We start from the raw sequence: 21,458 nt of genomic DNA on the forward strand, positions 1-21,458 counted from the left end.
TTCTTTGTCATGCTAATGGCAAACAGGCAGGTGAGGGAGCTGAGCATCTGGATTATCAGCCCCCAACACATTCCGCTCTTTTCTAAGAAGGTGCAAGTTAGCTTCCAGCTGGATATTTTTCCTAAGGTAAACACCAAGGGTATGTCTACACTACCCCGCTAGTTCGAACTAGCGGGGTAATGTAGGCACACCGCACTTGCAAATGAAGCCCGGGATTTGAATTTCCCGGGCTTCATTTGCATAAGCCGGCCGGCGCCATTTTTAAATGCCGGCTTGTTCGAACCCCGTGGAACGAGGTGTACCGATAGTGTGGAATGGCTTGCTAGTTCGAACTATCTAGCCCGTGCCGCGTGTAGCCGCGCGGCACGGGGTTCAAACAAGCCGGCATTTAAAAATGGCGCCGGCCGGCTTATGCAAATGAAGCCCGGGAAATTCAAATCCCGGGCTTCATTTGCAAGTGCGGTGTGCCTACATTACCCCGCTAGTTCGAACTAGCAGGGTAGTGTAGACATACCCCAAGTTTCATATGAATTATCTCATTATTCTTCCCATTTCTAATCCTTTCTGCTCCAAGATAGTACATTTTGAAATTTTGTCTCATTCTTAAATGTCCAGAAAGTTAAAACCATGACTTCTGAGATTTTAGGGCTGTTATAAGAGGAAATTGACTACTAACATGACAGCCATGTGAGCCCGACAGTGTATTTTGACAGTATAGGATCATTATGGCTATCCTTATATGAAATTCCTAAAGACTAAATTGTTGCCATTTCATGATTAGTGAGAGGCGAGACTCTCATATTAGAGGCAAGCAAAGCAATTCCAGCTGCATCTGACTGTAGCCTAGTGATGTCTTCTGCTACAACCGAAATGGCTGAAATGGTAAGGTCAACCTATCCCTGCTGGGAGTAGTGGATGTAGGTGTCTCTGTTATGAGAAGATGGGTAAATTACAGGGGAAAACTACCCACTGGTAATTCCCTTTGACATAGTCCTGTACTCTTCCATCCTAAACTTCACTCCCCTCCCTCTGAGGCAGATTTGCCACTTTTGATAGAGAGGGAAACAATCAGGGACATTTATAATAGGACTTTTACCTCTTTGTTTCATGGTAGGTGGAGCCATCATCTTGTCTGTACTTGAGTGTTTCTGTTAGTGGGATAGGACAAGTGGAGTATGCCAAAAAGAATTACTGGCAAGTAATCTTCCCTTTTACCCTTCAAACACAAATACCATGCGTTAGCAGTCATTCCCTGGCTTGATGCTGAGAAAGCATTTCATGGAGCTCAGTAGTTTTCTCCTGCTTCTTTATTTTATAAGAGTTTGGTGACAGTGACATATTTATTGGAGGAGTCAAGGCACAGTACTTCAGTTTCACACATTGAATTGCCTTCCTTTTCCATCAGGTAGAGCACTGGGAAAAGGCAGCCCTTTCTTTCCAACATTTGCCAACTACTTTTTTGGAAGCCATAGTCAGGTTTACTGGGGATATTATCTTTGTTAGAAACATTTCATTGAAATATTAGAAGTGAAAGCAGTTTTCATGTGGCTGGTCATCCTTCACTGTCTTTGAATAAGCTGAAGCCATCCTACAATGCTCCATCCTCTACATTAGGGGTTTTCAAGCTCTGGGTAAGGGCAAGCTGCTAGCTGGCCGTGAGATGTGTTGTTTACCTGCGAGTCCATAGGTACAGATGAGCACACTGTGGATCGCTGTTGCCATCCAATGAGAGCTGTTGAAAGTGGTGTCCTGGTCTGCACTGCTTCCTGCAGCTCTCATTGTCTGAGAATGGTGATCTGTGGACAACAGGAGCTGCGATCACCTGTACCTGCAGAGGCAAAGGTAAACAAAGCATCTCATGGTCAGCTAGCTGTGACCCGAGTTTGAAAAACCCTGCTCTAGATGATTCTGCCTTTCCCTGTTGTTGTAAGTCTGCATAGCAACATTTTTCTTTTAAAATGCTGTGCTGAGAGAATTTACCAGAGTATAATAATAAATATTAATGGGAAATCATTAAAATAATCATTATTAAACTTAATTCTGAGCATCTCAAAGTATATTGCTCAAGTCCTTGATAAATGATCTCAATTGCCTATCATTCTTACTGGCGGGATTAAAGAAATGAACACTGCAATTAGACTTGTGCATATCTTTAATGAGCTTTGTCTTAAATTACCTACTAAAATGTTTATCTTCCTCAAAAAATAGTCGTAGGCTTTGTAGCCCAGTTAAATCATTAAAAGTTTTGAAGATGTAGACTTAAGACATAGGTCTTCTTGATTTTTATTATTATTTTGGCATTTTGGACCTGAGCTGTAGACTAGTTTATCCTTAATCCAACATCAGTATAATACTGGCTGAGCAACGAGAGAGACTTGGTCTCTTCTTTTTTTTAAAAGCTTCAGAGGGGTAGCTGAGTTAGTCTGTAACAGGAAAAACTTAAAACACAACAAATAGTCTAGTAACACCTTAAAGACTAACAAAACATGTAGATGGTATCATGAGCTTTTGTGGACACAGCCCACTTCTCAGATAACAGGAGCAGGCTGTGCCCACGAGAGTTCATGATACCATCTACATGTTTTGTTAGTTTTTAAGGTGCTACTAGACTATTTGTTGTTTTTTAAGTTTTTCCTTTTTTAAAAGTCCTTTATTTCTCCTTTTTTGGTTAAAATTTTCCAGTGCCTTTAAGAAGAAAGTCTTTAATACCACACGGAGTGTGTTTTTTCCCCTTAGAAACTACTGGCTGAAGTCAAGTATTGTTGATTTTCTATTTTAACTCAGCTATAAGGGAAACTTTCTGGCTACGTCTACATTGGCAAGATTTTGTGCAAATACTTTTAACGCAAGAGTTTTTGCGTTAAAGTATTTGCGCAAGAGAGCGTCTACACTGGCATGAGCTTTTGTGCAAGAGATGTGCTTTTGCACAAAAGCATCCGTGCCAGTGTAGACGCTCTCTTGTGCAAGAGAGCTCCGATGGCCATTTTAGCCATCAGGCTTTCTTGCTCAAGAAATTCATGTTGCCTGTCTACACTGGCCTCTTGCACAAGAACACTTGCGCAAGAGGGTTTATTCCTGAGTGGAAGCGTCATAGTTCTTGCGCAAGAAGCACTGATTTCTTACATTAGAGCGTCAGCGTTCTTGCGCAAGAACTCACGGCCAGTGTAGACAGGCAGCCAGTTTTTGCGCAAAAGCAGGTGCTTTTGCGCAAAATCTTGCCAGTATAGACACAGCCTCTGTGTAATCTATTGTTTTGGCAAGAAGAATCAATGAGAAGGATGCTACTTTAAGTAGTTAAATTCTGTGCAGCTTACCCATCAGATATAAATGGTTATAAATGGTTCATTCAGATGACTAAATACAGGTTTAGAGAATGTCAAGTTTTCTTCTTGCTTTATATTATGATTTGCTCCTGTTGAGGAAAAATATGAATAGCCATTATTATTAAAGCTTGGGTCATATGATTTCACATTTCCTGATTTGGGTCAAACCTTTAATTTAAAAGTGAAATTCTGCTCAAACCTACTGACAACCCCTCTTCCTGTCCTGAGTGAAGATGGGAGAGAAGTTGCCTACCAGCTTTCAACTTCTCCAGAGGAAGAAGATTCAGAAAGAGAATCCTGGCCCATAGAATCCCCTCTCCTAGGACCTGACTGCCCTCTTCACCTAAAACTAAGTTTCAGATGGTAAATTTGGTTGCCACATTAATAGCTCTGTTTTTCGTTGCATGTATGTTGACAAATGCTTTTTTTTTTGGCATTTCAGCTGATTGTTCTCATCAGTATGGTTACAATTTGTCTTATAATCGCATACAACATGGAATTGGCATTCGTATAATCATAAGTGATTTTTAAAGGATCAAAATGTGCATTAAACACTCACTAGACCTCCCCACTTTCAGAAATGAAAAGCACAGTTACTGGCAGTTCAAAATCCAGCACAGTTATGACACCTGGCAAGTGATCTGCTTTCGTGTGATCTTTAGCAAACATTGACCTGGGCTCTGGTGGAACACAAGCCAGTTTAAAACTGCTCTACCATGGTTTAAATGTTGCCTTTGTTTAATGAATTGAGTTCCTCCTGTAGAGGAGAAGCCTGTTTTGGCATTGGATGATGAATTTAGGACCTAGACCCTGCACAACCAGGATAAATCAATCCTAATATTTTAAATGCTGATGGGGCTAATGCAGGAATGAATATGTGTTTGTCCATTTTCCTAATGTGTCTGTTTCTGGGGAGTCAGTTTCAAGGAGATTACAAGACTTAGAGTGGAAGATTTCAGAAGACTTGAACTGATCATCATTTTAATCAACATTATAAGTGAAATAAGTTAATTTAGGAATTTGTTTTTTGCTGTGAAATGCCCCATTTTACTCAGCCCTTCTACTTACTATTTGGAAATTCACTGGAGCAAAACTGATTTAGTGTATAACTAAATCAACATCTATACTTGATATGGAGGAAGATGGAGAGAAGCAACAGTTGCTGGGGAAGTCACAAACCCTGAAAACACTCCAACTTAGTGGTAGAGACCTGTGAGTACATTACCCCAGTGCTTGGCTACCTGAACTGGCTCTCATTTCAATGGATCATGCATTTCACATTCTCTGTCCTGATACTTAGCATTATCTATGGGTTTGACCTTAGTTAAATGAGAGCCAGCGGTTCCCTCCTCAGTGATGAACTCTAGCTCTGGAGCAATGGAACTATCAACCAGTAGGAAAGTTTCCTGAGTGCACGATATAGATAGAACTTACATGGGAGTTGGACCAAGAGCAACAAAGAATAAGGGTACGTCTAGACTACATGCCTCTGGCGACAGAGGCATGTAGATTAGACTACCTGGCATAGGAAAATGAAGCAGCGATTTAAATAATCCACGCTTCATTTAAATTTACATGGCGGCCGCGCTGAGCTGATCAGCTGTTTGTCAGCTCAGCGCGGTAGTCTGGAGGCACGGGGGTCGACATCAAAGGCATTTGTCAACCACCCAGGTATGCCTCATCCCAGGAGGCATATATGAACATGGACCTCTCAAAACTTTTAGAACTAATAAACTCAGAACTTGACTTAACTTTCAACAAATTCCACTCATGGATGCCCTCACACACATACACACACTACTCTAACACACACACAATTTAATAAAAAATAAAAAATGGCAAATCAAACCATTTTCCTAAAGAGTTGGAGAAGGAAGAGAGACTTTTACTTTTTTTTTTAATCAATTGGAAGTCAGTCAGCCACTATGCTGGTGGGTGGTGCTAGTTGAAAGTATGAAAACAGAGAGATGTTTTTCCTCTTGTGTTAAATATGCCCTGTGGATTTTTGTCAAATTCAAATTTTATGCATCCTTGGGATACTCCAGAGGTTATATGCCTCTATAGTCCAATTTCACCTAGAAACATGTTGTATTATCTCACAAACTCTTCTTTTGTCAGGCACCAGAGATCACACAAATCCTCTGGTTATTCCTGATGCCTAGAAAAAGTTAGAAACCCTGAAGAAGATATTGCCGACTAGTTTGAAAGGAAAATCATATTGAGATTTGGACACCCATATTAAACATTATTCACATAAATCCCTTAATCTGTAAAACATTTGAATGCCTGTCCTAGAACAAAGGCAGTGTCTCTAATGCTTAGCCCTTTGATCTCTTATGTATAATAATTATGAGTTATGGGTCTTATTGTATTATTCCTATTATTCCTTTTGTTCAGCTATTGGATGTATTCCAGTGGGTTCTTTGTCCTCTATTTCATATTAATTTTTGGACATTATTTTTTATATGACAGGCTCAAATATTATTTTATTGTCATGCTAACTAACTTTTCCATTGCATTATGTCTCAATAAAGCATAATCGAATAATCAGCAACAGTCCTCCTTCATTACATCATCCTCATGCTGTATGCACAGGAATTTGACTGAGCTTTTATGCAGTTCTCAAAGGAGTAACCCTTTATATAAGGAACATAAGAAGATAAAGAACAGCCATACTGAGTCAGAGCAAAGATCCATCTAGTCCAGTATCTTGTCTTCCGACAGTGGCCAATGCCAGGTGCTTCAGAGGGAATGGACAGAACAGGTAATCATCAAGTGATCCATTCCCTGTCACCCATTCCAAGCTACTGGCAAATAGAGTTTAGGGACACCATTGCTGCCCATCCTAGTTAGTAGCCATTAATGGACCCATCCTTCATAAACTTACTAGTTCTTTTTTGAACCCTGTTATAGTCCTGGCCTTCACAACATCCTTTGACAAAGATTGCGTATTGTGTAAAGAAGCCTGTTGCGTATTAATTTCATTTGGGTTCTTGTGTTATAAAAATGAATAAATAACACCGTCTTATTTATATTCTCCACACAAGGCATGATTTTATAGACCTCTGTCATATGCCCTCCTTACTCATCTCTTTTCCAAGCTAAAAAGTTCCAGTTTTATTAATCTCTCCTTAAGCTCTTCCATATCCCCAATAATTTTTGTTACCTGTTTCTGTGCCTTTTCCAATTCCAATATATCCTTTTGGGGATGGGGAACCAGATCAGCACACAATACTCAAGATGTGGACATACCATGGATTTATATAGAGGCAACATGATATTTTCTGTCTTCTTATCTATTTCCTAATGATTCCTAACATTCTGTTTGCTTTCTTGACTGCTATTGCAGTCCTTTCTGTCCAACCAATATTATTTCACTTTTTTCCACTGTTTAAGAATCTGATACGTGAAGCAGACAACTAAAAGGTGATTGCTGTTACAGTCCAAAGTCTATACTAGAAACCGAAGTGATTGGCAAAATTCTACAGAGCAGAAATTCTCTGAAGAAGTATCTCTATGGGCAGATAACATGCAGACCCTACTATCCATGACCTTCATTTCATTCACAGGCATGCTGGTGGCGCTTCCCAGCAGTGGAATCTGAACTCTGCTAACCACCCATTTTGCAGGCTGAATTTGCAAAAAATGGACATTGTCATTAAGGAAAGACAAGAACAGAGCAGCTCTAGTAGGCTGAATTTGGAGAAACTTGCTTCAAATATAATCAGAATTAAAAAGAACTATCTCCGTGAAGATACATGCACTTAGATGATATGATGATGGATGTCAAAGTAAAAATTGGAGTAGACTTTGAAAATAAATGAGCTTGTTTCTTTCAAATGTTGTGTTTAACGCAGTATTTCTTCGTCAAAGTTGGATGTGCAAACTCTTCAGCCAGTGAACAGCATCGCTGGTTAGATTGTGGATATCATCCAGTGAACAAATAAATTTTCATGTTGGGCATTCCACAACAATGTGGTGCATAGTTTGCAGACTGCCACAATCACAAAATGGAGATGACAACAAATTCCAGTTATGCAGTAGATAACTGCACCTACCCTGACCGGTCCTAAGCTGGTTTAGAATAAATGAGCTGATATAACTGAAATTAAAAACAAAGCTGCTGGGACATTGATCTCCTTAACAACATCTTTATTCAACATCTGATCCCTACCTCCTGTGAGCATGACTGGTGCAGGAGATGGTGAAGAATGAGAGGAATGCTTTAGGAGGTTGCTGAAACAAAGGAGTTAGTATTCCAATTCTTTCTTCACAAGAAGGGTGTGCGTGGGTTTCCAGACTCTTGCCACTCACCTTTCAATCAGAGTTTGACTTCGCATCCAGTTCCTCTCAAAGCATACAGGAAATGTCATGAGGAAGAGTAACAGGTTTGGATTGGTGGAAGCTGTGCATTTGTGGTGACAGAAGAAGGAATCAAGGACCACTTGTTTGGTTTTAATATGACTTAGGAGAGAGGTGTAGAACAGAGGGGTAGTACCCAATTTATTTCAGCAACCTTCTGCTGTCCTCTTATTGACCTTTCTTATGGGTTTCTGCATTATCTGCTATTCTGTTCTACCGTGCATCCCTGCCCATATACAGGGCAGCTAACATTTTCCAGGCATAGCTCCCATTGCCTTTGTATCGTAGCCACATAGGGTCATGCTGGAAACAGAGACTGGGTTCTTTGAGGAAAACTCTGCATTCTCAGTAGCGTGCAGAACACCTTTTTCTTTTCCTGTACAGCATTCACAGGCAAATTGAGGAAATTGTGGAAATTGAATCCCTTTTTTTTATCCCAGTTGAATGCTCTCGGAAGGGAGTAATCTTAAGCTATATTTTGTAATTGTTTTGTGTTAAGTCATAGCCCCCTCACCCACCACATTTACAGCTCACTGACCTTATAGCACATTGATTTTCTGCTTGGTTTTCCACAGTGCTTGTTAGCTGCTTCCATGGACACATAGATGTCATGTTGAAACAGAACAATACTATCTTAGTTGACACAATGCTGGGGAAAGTTCCTTTTCCTCCAAAATTTAGTGTTAATGATTTTGGAGCTTTCAAAGTTACTCTCAGCTAAGTAGAATACCAATATGGCATTTAATTGGGGTTATAGTATTTAAGTAACATGATAATTAAGCTTCAGAGGGGTAGCTGAATTAGTCTGTACAGGATAAACTAAAAAAAACAACAAATAGTCTGGTAGCACTTTAAAGACTAACAAAACATGTAGATGGTATCATGAGCTTTCATGGGCACAGCCCACTTCTTCAGATGACTGTTCATACCACTTTTTCCATTTCTGTTTCCTATTGCCTCCTAAGTTTGCAGGCTCACTTGCCACGCCCAAAATCTATTGTACACTTGTCTTTCTGTTTGGTACAAGAAGAATGTCAAGAGCCCTAAATATATTTGGGTCATCTTTCACAATCTGCTCTTACATGGGCAAAGGTAGTGTGGGATTTTTAAATCATGTTAGCCTAGTTGAATTAGCTTAATGTGATTGAAAAAAGCTTCTTAATGCTCATTTAAGATGCAGGCTGATATGTCTGAAAGCATGTTCCATAACCGGCTTGTGTCCATGTTCAAGGCTAGGTTATAACACAGCCAGCTAACATGCCTCTCTTAGTCTGTTTTAACTCTTTGGTGTTCACACCTCCACATCAGCTGCTAGAAGTGGGCCACATCCTCCCAGACTGAATTGACCTCATTATCTCTGGCCTTCCTCTTGATTTGTACTCCTTTCTTTTCACGTGCTTGTAAATGTATACCTGCCTCTGGAATTTCCAGTACATGCATCTGATGAAGTGGGTCTTTGCCCATGAAAGCTTATGCTTCAATAAATCTGTTAGTATATAAGGTCGGTGCCACAGGACTTCTCGTTTTAACTTTTACTGACTTGATTCAAAATTGCACCTTTTCTGCTTATCAAGATGTGACCAAACAAACAAACTTTTATACCTATTCTTCATCTTGTTATAACCTAACCTTAAAATTTACTAGATTGCTGTCTGCAGATCTACTTGATTTGAAGTTGTTATAAGCCAGTCATGTGACTGACATTTATTTTCACTTCTTAATGAATGTATACCAAATTCTACACCTGAATAAATCTTTGGTAATTATGATTTTCCCAAACTGAATTTTGGAAATGTGTGGTAAATCTGCATGAACTAAAAACCCCACTGTTGATCAGTGTTCCCTCTAACATTTTCTATCCTTGGGTGGGTTGAATTTTCTTATGTGCACCACCAATATTGAGGTACTGTGTCGATGTACACCACCAATACAAACAAAACACACAGTGTGTGTATGTACACACACACACACACACACACACACACACACCGTATATACATATATGTACAGAAGGCCCCCAACTTGTGATTCTGTTGGTTCTGCAAGAAGCGTCGCAAGTCAGAGGTATCGTAACTCGAACCCTCATTAATGATAGGCATGGTGTCATCATAAATGTGGGCCAAGGAGATAAGTCGGGGTTTTCCAGCTCCTTCGGCACTTACAAAAATGGTTGTAAGTGTGGGGGGGTCGGAACTCGGGTGGTTGCAAGTAGGGACTCCTGTAAATATTTTAAGCAGTCCATATGTGTGGAATACAATATAATTTAAACAATATATTAAAACAAGACACCTGTGACTAGTTGCTGTGAGGTACATTACCCCTTTCTCTAGGTCATTTATAAATAAGTTGAATAGCAGTGGTCCCAGGACAGACCTTTGGGGGACACCACTAGTTATCTCTCTCCATTCTGAAAACTTACTATTTAATCCTGCCCTTTGTTTCCTGTCTTTTTAACCAGTTACCATCCATGAAAGAACCTTCCCTCTTATCCCATGACAACTTACTTTACTTAAGAGCCTTTGGTGTGGGACCTTGTCAAAGGTTTTCTTGTCAAAGGCTTTCTGGAAATCTAAGTACACAATATCCACTGGACCCCGCCCCTTTCTCCACGTGCTTGTTGATCTCAAAGAATTCTAGCGGATTAATGAGGAATGATTTCCATTTACAGAAACCATGTTGACTTTTCCACAACAAATTATGTTCATGTGTATCTGACAGTTCTGTTCTTTACTATAGTGTCAACCAGTTTGCTCGGTACTGTTGTTAGACTTACTGGTCTGTAATTGCCAGGATCACCTCTAGAGCTCCTTTTAAATATTGGCATCACATTAGCTATTTTCCAGTCATTAGGTACTGAAGCTGATTTAAAGGCTAGGTTACAAACCACAGTTAATAGTTCTGCAATTTCACATTGGAGTTCTTTCAGAACTCTTGGGTCAATGACATCTGGTGCTGGTGACTTGTTACTGTTAAGTTTATCAATTTGTTCCAAAACCTCTAATGACAGCCTCTGTACCCTACATATCCCATGCAGCCAGCATCGTTACCTACCTCTTCACAGCCTAGGATCATTGAAGAGACTGCTGGGTCTCTCTCTCTCTCCAACAGTTGGGACTTTCCCCCAAGCCAATTAATTACTTCCTCTCTCCTCCCAGATGCTCATTTTCTGCCTATTTCGGCTAACTATCTTCTGTTTATGGAGACCCCGTCCCTGCCAATGATCTCCATGCCTGCACAGCGAGCTTTGAACCTCTGTGCGGGGTTCAGAATATAGCCGCGCTTCTGCTCAGCCCCGGAGCTTACAGGGAATTTTCTTGTTGACCCAATACATCGAATCCTGCATTGCCTGAAAGCGAGTTGGCTGTGACCAAGAGGTTTTTGATCAGTGTTTCCTATAAGCTGTGTACTTGTGCAGCCACTCATGTGAGATTCAAATGTTATCCAGCTTATTGACGGAGTGCCCACAGCTAGATTTTTTTGTTTCTGTTGGTGGTATTCATTTGCACATGCCTTGGTGCATATAAAAAATCTAGTCTGCATATGGATGGAAAAGATTAGAAGGGACATTGGTTATGATCCTTGCACTTTAACACTTTTCTACTGAATTTGACTAACTTTCTTTTGCACCCACCCTTCGGAGATGGTGTTGAGTTTGGCTGTTTATAATGGGACCAGCAGCTAACTATTTATGCCTCTTGAAATTCTGAAATAAAATATAATGTGAAATTTCCTTTCATAAACTCTACCTAATATGACTAGCTGAAAGATTAAGTATGCATTGGGCAATTGGTTTTTCTTGCATTCCATATTTTTAATTGCTTGAATATATAATCAGCTCAAAGTACATTTCTTGTACCATGATAAATTTTAACATAAAGGTTTATTTCCAGATGGAGCAGCATCGGAACATCTTTTCAGCTATCTTATAATTTAAATTATCACACTGCTACCAAAACCTTTCTCCATATGAAATTAAGCTTAGAATACATTATGTAACCATGTGGTTATTTTATCTGTGAATCTCAAAGTAACTCTTTAAAAGTGCCAAGTTCTCAGGAGAATCCTTAAGATTATGCCACTAGGTCAACATCTTTCAACAATTTTTTAATGTAGATAAACATTAAAATATACCATTTCAGAACAAAACACATTTAAACTTTAATTGAACAATAATTTAAGAATCACATTTCATGTTTATATCTGGCATGAAAATCTGAGCAGATGACACTGGTTCCTTTGTTGACAAAAGGTGGTGATGCAGAATCATCAACATTATTAATATAACTTGAAGGAATTACATTCTTGAGTTGAAGAAAGTGTCCCAAGTGAACCATGAAAGAGAGTGCTCATTGTCCACATGTATTCTGCATGGTCATTTAGTAAACTTTAGCTCAAGTTTAAATCTGCTGTGGTACTGACATGCATTTTTAATATATATTTTTGGTGGAGGGGAAAACAAATTCATACCCTGGATATTAATTGGATGGTCACCTGTCATTGACTTGCTTTGTGACCGTAAGAAAGTCATTTTTTTCCAGTTTCCCTGCTTGTAAAAGTGTGCTAATAATACTTGTAGTCTCCATAAGGCTGTTCTGAAGATTCATTATACAAAATCTGTAGTGTACTTAGAGCTCAGCAGATTAAAGAGGTCACTTATATGTATGGTTTGCTGTGTGAACTTGAACAAGTCAGTTTTCCTCTCTTTGCCTCAAATTCTTCATGGGTAAATTGGTTGTAATTGTTTTTACCCACCTTTGTGGAACATTTTGAGGTGTATAGATAAGAAGAGCTCTGCAAGTGTTAAGTCTTAATATTAATTTATTTTTTATAATTGAAAACTTCTTTTTTCTCTAATAACTACATTCTAAGTAGAATATCATTTTCATCTGAATCACATTTACATGCTTTTTTGATCATTTAATTGTTTTTATTTTAATTTCTGTCAAATAGACTTTCACTGCAAAATTACAAATCAGTGGGTTTCATAATACATATAAATAAAACTGATTCCAGTTGGTTTTAATTTAGGAATTAGTAGGGGTTACTATGAATGACAAATAGACCATATGGACTTACTTGAGCAGGCCCTAGAATGGAGGCTGCTGAGTGTCTGACTCACTTATTGATGTTCATAATTTCCATTCAATCATAAATGTACAGCTGTCCATGATATTATTGCATGTACTGTATTTCAGGAAAAGCAGAGATTTCTGACAGATGTCCTACATGAAGTAATGCTGCTCGACGGCTTGGCCAGTTCACATCCAGTCTCACAAGAGGTGCTACGAGCCACAGACATTGACAGGGTGTTTGATTGGATCGCCTATAAAAAGGTGGGAATAGTGGATATCTCAGTAGTAGCGTTAGGAGAACATGTTATATTTATAAAGTTTATACACTCTTGGAGAATTGCAAACTCCACAGAAATTACTAGATAGAAAACCAAAGATAATGTGGGATATATTTGGGATTATAGATTCCTTTGTGACATTAGTTGACTTATACACCTTCTTTGTTAGCAAATTATATAAATACAGCTGTGAGGTTTTCCGAATTCTACAATACCAAATGATTAGTAAGTATATTACTGAGATTGTTGCAGAGTCCAAATTGAAGGAGGCATTTTAAAAGTGCAGAGAAAGGCTCATTCCCTGTCCTAATTTGAATTTAGAGAAAACTCTTTAGTTCTCTTTAATTTCTACCGAAATAAATGGGATGTTTTCATTGTTTAACTTACGGGGAAAATTTGCATTTTTGAGTTAAATCTCTGTGAGAGGTCACCTCTATTAAAGAGAGGTTGTGGAATCGCCATCTCTGGAGATATGTAAGAGTAGGTTAGACAGACATCTATCTGGGGTGGTCTAGAGATGGTATTGGGTCTTGCCATGAGAGCAGGGGACTGGACTCAATGACTTCTCGAGGTCCCTTCTAGTTCTAGTGTTCTGTGAGACTATGATTCATTGAGAAGAAGGAAGCTGGCAAGTGTGGAATGATGAGAAAATATATATTGAAATCAGGGACAGCCTTTATGTTTGGAAAGAAGATAGAGAGAGGGTTTTGCATACTTTGGGCATTGGAAATAGAATTGGCACTGTAGTCAAGATCATCTGGAGTGGTAGATATGCTGGAGGGTAGAGAGAGAGTCTAGAGTGGCCTAAACAAATTAGAGGATTGGGCCAAAAGAAATATAATGAGGTTCAACAAGAACAAGTGCAGAGTCCTGCATTCACAACGCAAGAATCCCATGCACTGCTACAGGCTAGGGACTGACTGGCTAAGAGGCAGTTCTGCAGAAAAAGAGCTGGAGATTACAACAGACGAGAAGCTGGATATGAGTTAAGAGTATGCCCTTTTTTCCAAGAAGGCTAATGGCATACTGGGGTTCATTAGCAGAAGCATTGCCAGCACATCAAGTGAAGTGATTATTCCCCTCTCTTCAGCACTGGTGAGGCCAAATCTGGAGTATTTTGTTAATCTTTGCCCCTTCCCCCCAATACAGAAAGGATGTCGGCACACTGGAGTGAGTATAGTAGAGGGAAATTAAAATGATTAAGTGGTTGAGGCACATGACTTAGGAGAGAACTGGGTTTATTTAGTCTTCAGAAGAGAAGAATGAGGAGCCTTCAACTACCTGTTCCAAAGAGGATGGAGACAGGCTATTCTCAGTATTTGCAAATGACGAAACAAGGCAAAATTGTCTCAAGTAGCAGTGGGGGAGATCTAGGTTGGATAATAGGAAAAACTACTTCACTAGGAGGATGTGGTACCTAGGGGGATGGTGGAATCTCTTCCTTAGACGGTTTTAAGGCCAGACGTGACAATGCCCTGTCTGGAATGATTTATTGGGGTTAGTTCTGCTTCGAGCAGGGAGTTTGACTGGATGATCTCCTGAGGTCCCAGCCATTGGGACCTGTGGGAAGTAGTGCAGGCTTCTTGCAGCTCCCATTGGCCAGGAATGGTGAACCATGGCCCCTGGGAGTTGTTAGTGGCCATGACTGTGGACACTCAGGTAAACAAATTGTCTAGCGGCCTGCAAGTGGCTATCCCTGAGAAACTGCATATGGTTAGGTCACTGGAGTTTCTCTACTGCTGGAAATGAATATTTCAGGGATATCACCTTTTTGTGTTTATAGTATTATGTTTACTGTACATTTAAGAGCATATTTTGGTACATCATTTAATGCAACAGAAAGCAACTGGGAAATTTTGCCCTCAGTTACATAGACACAGTTTCTTTGACTTCAGTGGGGGGTTGCATCCAAGATCTAAGGACTGGATTCTTCTTTGAATATCTTTAACAGAACAGTAAACAATTTATGCATCACTGATTCGCCTATATCTCATTAAATGAATTTGACAAAGTTTATATCCTGTTTTCGTGTCTTGATAAAAATGATGTTTTTCTCCATTAATATTAGATGAGGTATGCAAAACAAAAACAGTTCTAATTAAAAAAACAGATAAGCTTTTTAGTTCAGGTATGAAATACTGAAGATATATAACACAATATATATAGCTTACAACTTTAGACTATTTTTAGTCAGACATCAAATGAAGGTAGAAACTTACAACTATGGAATTATAAAGTGCCAAGTGATAATAACACTTCTAAATGTTTGTAAATAAAATAAAAATAATCTCTTTCTGTCTCCTAACTCTATGAATTGAGTAGCCATATAGAGTGAGTATATTTTTACAGAGTACCATTAGGCCAATTAATACAGAAACGATATTGTTTTGAATAATCACATAGCTATCAGTTCATGTATTTCATGTAAATGTTTACAATTTAATAGGTGCTTTGTAAACAAAATTTTCATGGAAAGTATGATCTTAGACACATTGTAAAGAATGTGAGTTTCTCAACCAATTCATATTCTGGTCAAAAAATTTTTTTGACCAATAAAAGAGGAACCATCTACTGGAGATTCAACAAAGAAAGTCACTTCACTGATGCTCGTCTCATTTTCTAAAGCCACCTTTCCCTCTGGGCTGCTAGGTGCATGATGTCAGATTCTGACTGCACCCTATGCCTCCTGTTGAGGAGCCAAACTACCAGAGGGTGTTTTCATTATCATATTGTGATCATACTGTGCTAAGCAAGGGGAAAATCACACTCTTTCATCTAGTAGGGAGCTAATTCTACTCAGCAGAAAGAGCTGGCTTCACTTTGTCCCTCTGTGGAGGATCTTGAGTGTGTAGGACCTACTGAGTGAAAAATAAGTATCTATAACATGACATAATACATGAAGATCAAAACATTAAGGTAATATTTTCAAAAGTGCTGAAATGACTCAGGAGCCTAAGTATCATTTTCAAAGATAACTTTAGGTTCTTATGTCACTTGAAAATGATACCTAGATTTGTAAGTCATTTAGGGTATGGCTGCACAGCAGCGTTATTTCGGAATAAAGGACGTTATTCTGAAACAACATAGTGCACGTCTACACTACCAGCCTTTATTTCGAAATAATGTCAAGCGGGAGGACTTCTTACTCCAACTCATGGTAACCCTCATTACACAAGGAATAAGAGAAGTGGAAGGAAGAATGTTCTTCCTTCGACTTCTTGCTGTGTAGACAGTGTCAAAAGCTGAATTAAGCTATTTTGAAGTTGCGTTAGCTTAATTCGACTTTAGCCCTGCTGTGTAGACATACCCTTAGAGGCTTTTGGAATTTACCACTGATGAGTTAGACTATAGTATCCAACACCTCGCAGCATGCTAAAGTATTCTTTTCATTTAAATGAGCTCACCATGTGTGTTAATGATGTCTCAACCTCAAAAGGTTCTGAGGGTCATTTCAATCGGTATACAAAATACCTCATACTATTTATTTTTGTCCAATTATTCTGATAATAGTTATGTTAATATACTTAGCATTTATTTTTTGTTGTAAAAGCACTTTACAAACATTACGTAAATTTTATTTGCATTGAAATGGCATATAGAACACTATGACACATCAGTCAACTATTCGTTATTTTGTGCAGATCCAGCACCACAGGATCACACTGCTTTCTTTGGGGATTAGAGCACACACCATATATTGCCTGGAGATTATCACTTTCTAAAGGTTCTTTTTTCAACCGTAACAGTGGCAAAGGTCAGTGGCTCGCTCAGCTGAGTTCCCCTCATGGTTTTTCAGATGTCCCAGAACCCCAGTTGCTCCTCAAGTGTTACATTCAGGGCTTGCTCTTGCAGGCTTCTGTGCTCCCTAACCCAATCTAGCAAAGGACTTTAAGCATGTGAGGAGTGACATCAGGGAGATTAGTCATATGTTTAAAATGGGAAAAAAAAAGTTTAACAGCTATGTGGGATTGGTCCCAGAGAAACACTGTTTTGGGTGGGGAAGATTAAAAAGCAAAACAAAAGTACGCATATCCCTATATTTCAGATATAATCAACCCCTAATTTATGCAAGCTAGGAAGAAATGTCCCCTATGGACAAATTATTCCATAATTGCCCACTTCAGGGTTTCTTGAACTTTCCTCATAAGCATCTGTTTACTGTTGGAGGCAGGATAATAAACAAGATATGGTAATTTTATGTCCCTGTGTTCCTTATTCATTACCATATATCTTTGTAGCATTCTGTGCAAATACTCTTCACTAGTTTAAGTAGTGAGGAGACAGAATAACATGCCTCTTAGAAGAAAAGGCAGTGGATTCATTTCCATCTGTCTTTCTACTATCTGTCAATATAAATATTATGATAAGTCATATAAAAAAGACATGTTAGTTTGTAAACCTGGAGGAAAATGTACCATAGTCACTATCTTTTATTTTTGCCCATAGTGTCGTTTTCCTGGCTTTTTAGAAGGTATTATGATATAATACAATCAGGCTACATCTAGAGTGGAAGCCTCTCTCCAAAGAGGCTTTTTCGAAAGATACTTTCGAAAAAGCCTCTTTTGAAAAATAGCGTCCAGACTACAACCAGTACTTTCAAAAAAAGCAAGCCGCTTTTTCGAAAGAGAGCACCCAGGCAGTATCAATGCAAGCCTGTTTACATTCAAGGATGCCTTTTTTCGAAAGAACACTTTCGAAAAAAGGCGTTATTCCTCATAAAATGAGGTTTACCATGGTCGAAAAAAACCGTTGCGTTCTTTCGATTTAATTTAGAAAGAACTTGGTGGCAGTCTAGACACAGGGGGAGTTTTTTTCAAAAAAATCCTGTAGTCTAGACACACCCTATCACACCTCCTGATAATTCTGAAGAATACCAGGAAAGGATACTGTGGCTGGTAGTTCCTTTGTGGCTATTTTGCCACTGGCTGGCTTTTTTTAACTTAGTGTGCCTTATCCAAAATTATTTGGGCTTCTTTCCATTGCCCTCAATGGGGCCTCAAAGAGAAATAACAGGACTTTATTGACATTTTAAAAACCTACATTTTCTCCTTTTTACTGGCTCATCACTATACAAAAATATCCTTTCTGCATGGTGAGGTTTTTTTAAAGCAATTTCTTGGACTTTTAAAATTTCTATTCTGTATTCCCTGTAGCCTTTGGTTAGCATTGTGGATTTCCCCCATTCTTTCTTCTCTTCTCAGTCTTTTTCTCAGAAACAACATGATAAAACTTGCATACATCTGATTTTTCTTTAACAAAAAGACAACTAATAAACATCTTTGTCTTCATTATTACTAGTATATAAATGAGTTAGGGATAATTAAAACATCCAGCTCTCTCAAACTCTGTCTTTACAAGTTTCAGAGGGGTAGCTGTATTAGTTTGTTTCAGCAAGAACAGAAGTCCTATGTCCTCTTATCCCTGGTCTACACTAGGGAGTTATTTTGAAATAGCTCTCTTATTTCAAAATGATAAGTGTAGCGTCCACATTACCAACCCCATTATTTCAAAATAATGAGCTGGTTATTCTGAAATCTGTACTCCTGCTTTCTTTGGGGAATAAGGCTTATTTTGAAATTGTTATTTTGAAATAGCGTTAGTGTGGATGATCCAGTGCTGCTAAAATAATTGGCCTCCAGAGGCCTCTCACACCTGCACTTGTGGTTTTTCTGGCAATACCTGCCATCTCCACTGCTCCCCTTCTCCTGCAGAGGTTAAAACTATAAGCAGCAGTAGAAGGGCGTGTGCCACATGGCCAGCTTTGCCAGCCCCATGCCACAGGGGCATGCAAATGTCTACAATTGGATCACTGAACAAGTCTGGATGAAGATGATGGCGTTCCGGCAGGTCTACCAAAAGGCCAGGGAGCAGAGTGGGCACTCCAGGGCAGCACCACACATGTGTTGCTACTACAACCAGCTGGATGCCATCCTGGGAGTGGGGCTGATCACCTTCCCCCTGTCATTGTTGAGGATAGCCAGGGTATGTCCGGCGCCAGCCTCCATGAGGGTAGGGTTGTGGATGAGGAGGATGAGGAGGAGCAGGCCCACCAGCCAGGGCCTGCTCCTCACCCTGGAGCCAGTCCCCCACTCCCAGGATGTCTCCCAGGCCTCAGACGATCCTGGGGAAGGCACTTTAGGTGAGTTTGATAATTTTTAATATCTACACACAGGGGGGCAGGCAACGGGCTGCAAGGGGCTGCACACTTCTAGCTTGGCCTGCTCGTCCTGAGGGTCGCACAACAGCCTGTGCATGTGAAAGCACATAGAGTGCCAATCCGGAGCACTCAGTCCTATGGTGCTTTCACACAGGAACCCCTCGGTTCTTCTCACAAAGTTCCTTACTCTGACCTCTGTGGTGGGACACCTTCCCACAACAATCCACCACAAAGGAGTCTGGGGTCATGGAATCACACAGCAATGCTGCACTCACTCAGGCAGCATTTGCTCCCAGTAAAGCTCTGCAATGTGGAGAAGACTGATCCCATGCAAGGGAATGTATTGGGGGAAGAAAGAGGAGGGGAATCCAATAGCGCACTCTCTTGCAAACAGCCTCTGCCACTCACACAGACATCCCCCAGTACTCCCCTCCTCTTCCAGCAAGCAGGGATAGAAGTTCTCTCGCTGCGGGATGCTGCTAGTGCTGGACCCAGTGTGTGAGGGACACAGAAAGAAGCTGAACAACCCCATCCCTCCCACTCCCACCCCAACTTGCAGGCTCCTGGCATGGCCAGCACCTTCCCATGACTGCTTGTCCCTGGGTTGGAGGTGTGGTGATGCCCCTGCTGTCTAGGCAACAGATGGCCTTGCTCGAAGCACATCGCCATCATCTGAACTGAGACCTTCGGTGTTGGCTCAGAGAGTAGGGCTAGGTTTCATACACAGTGTCTCCTGGGATGACTGCCCTTGTAACTTTTCTTCACAGCTGGGTCAGCTGCAAACTTGGTGTGTTCACCATCTCCCACACCATCTGCATGACTCTGTGGGATCCGTAGGTGGAAGCAAACCTGAGAAGATTTAATGAGGGAGCAGATGGCCTGCCTGCAGTCCCTCATCTGGCGGCTCGAAGAGGAGCACCAGGAGCAGCTGCTGACTGGGAGCAGCACAAGGCTGCCAGGAGGTGCACTAGCATGAGGCCATGTGCTAGTCCCTCACCTCAGTGGTGGAATGCATGGGCTCGTGCTTGGAGCAGGCCACCAGCCACCTCCCAGTCCCCTTCCCGCATGGCTTCCCCTCCTATCCCCCCAGGGGCCACTGGAGCCTCAGAACATAGGGTGGTGGGACCTCTCGGGCAGCCAAAGCTTTCTGACCAACCAGAGGCAGGAACCAGCCCCAGCCCTAGCCCTGAGTTCCCCTTCTCCCTCCCTTCCTGGTTCTTTCCCCAGCCCCTCTCCTGTTGTATATCCCCTCAATAAAGGCTTTTTTATTGCTCTGCAGGGAGTAGGGTGGGAAGGTGAAAAAGGAGGGTTGGGGGAGAAAAAGAACACAGAGTGAATACAGGGGCCCTTTATGGAGAAGCATGGGGGAGAGTCTCACAGCTGCTCCTCAAGGCCTCTCTGATGAGCACAGCCCCTTGATGTGCTCTCCAAATGGCACTGGTGTCTGACTGCTCATATGCCATAGCCCGCGAGTCAGCTTGGTAGAAAAGTCTCCCCCTTGTTCTCACATAGGTAGTTTAGCACACTGCAGGCTGCCACCACAAAGGGGATGTTGTGTTCACTGAGGTTATTACGGGTGAGGAGACTCCTGCACCTCCCCTTTAAGTGGCCAAATGCATACCCCACCACCACGTGGCACCTGTTCAGCCTGGTCCTTGGTGGGGTCCAGGCTGCTTGTGTAGGGCTTCATGACCAGGGGAACAAGGAGTAGGCTGCATCACTCAGAATGCAGAGGGGCATGTTCACCTCCCCAACTCTGATGGTGTGGTTGGGGAAAAAAGTGCGAGCATGCATCTTTTGGAATATGCAGGAGTTCTGGAAGATGTGGGCATCATGCACCTTCTCCAACTATCTGACTGATGTCGGTGAAGTGTCCCTTGTGGTCTGAGACATGGTAGTCAAGGGCCAGGATGGGGATATGAGTGACATCTATGCCCTCCACCTCCCACAGCTGGGGAAGCCCATGGCATCAAAGCAATGCTGCCTTCATTCCCCAGAGTGACAATCCTCTGTAGCGACATGTGGTTAATGACCTTGGCTACCTGTAGAAGCACAGCCCTACTGTGAATTTCCCCATGCCAAACTGGTTCCCAACGGAGTAGTAGCTTTTCCATGTGGCGAGCTTCCACAGGGTGATGGTGATGCACTTCTGCATGGGATGACGAGTCTTAGTTGGGTATTCTGTCACCTGAGGACAGGGCCGAGCCACTCGCAGAGCTCCAGGAAGGTGGCCTTCTGCAGGCAGAAATTCTGGAGCCACTGCTGG

The 21,458-nt window shown here is 41.0% G+C and overlaps 1 protein-coding gene across 2 annotated transcripts in view; it reads left to right on the forward strand.

Annotated features, from left to right (window-relative positions):
* Positions 1-21,458, forward strand: part of TRHDE (thyrotropin releasing hormone degrading enzyme) — a 347,541-nt gene that overhangs the window by 163,683 nt on the left and 162,400 nt on the right. For both annotated transcript variants that reach the window (XM_075931938.1, XM_075931934.1), the window contains one exon: positions 12,881-13,018. In XM_075931938.1, the coding sequence (XP_075788053.1) occupies positions 12,881-13,018 (138 nt within the window). The remainder of the gene's footprint in view (positions 1-12,880; positions 13,019-21,458) is intronic.

This window comes from Pelodiscus sinensis, chromosome 1 (assembly GCF_049634645.1).
Source record: "Pelodiscus sinensis isolate JC-2024 chromosome 1, ASM4963464v1, whole genome shotgun sequence".
Classification (NCBI taxonomy): Eukaryota; Metazoa; Chordata; order Testudines; family Trionychidae; genus Pelodiscus; species Pelodiscus sinensis.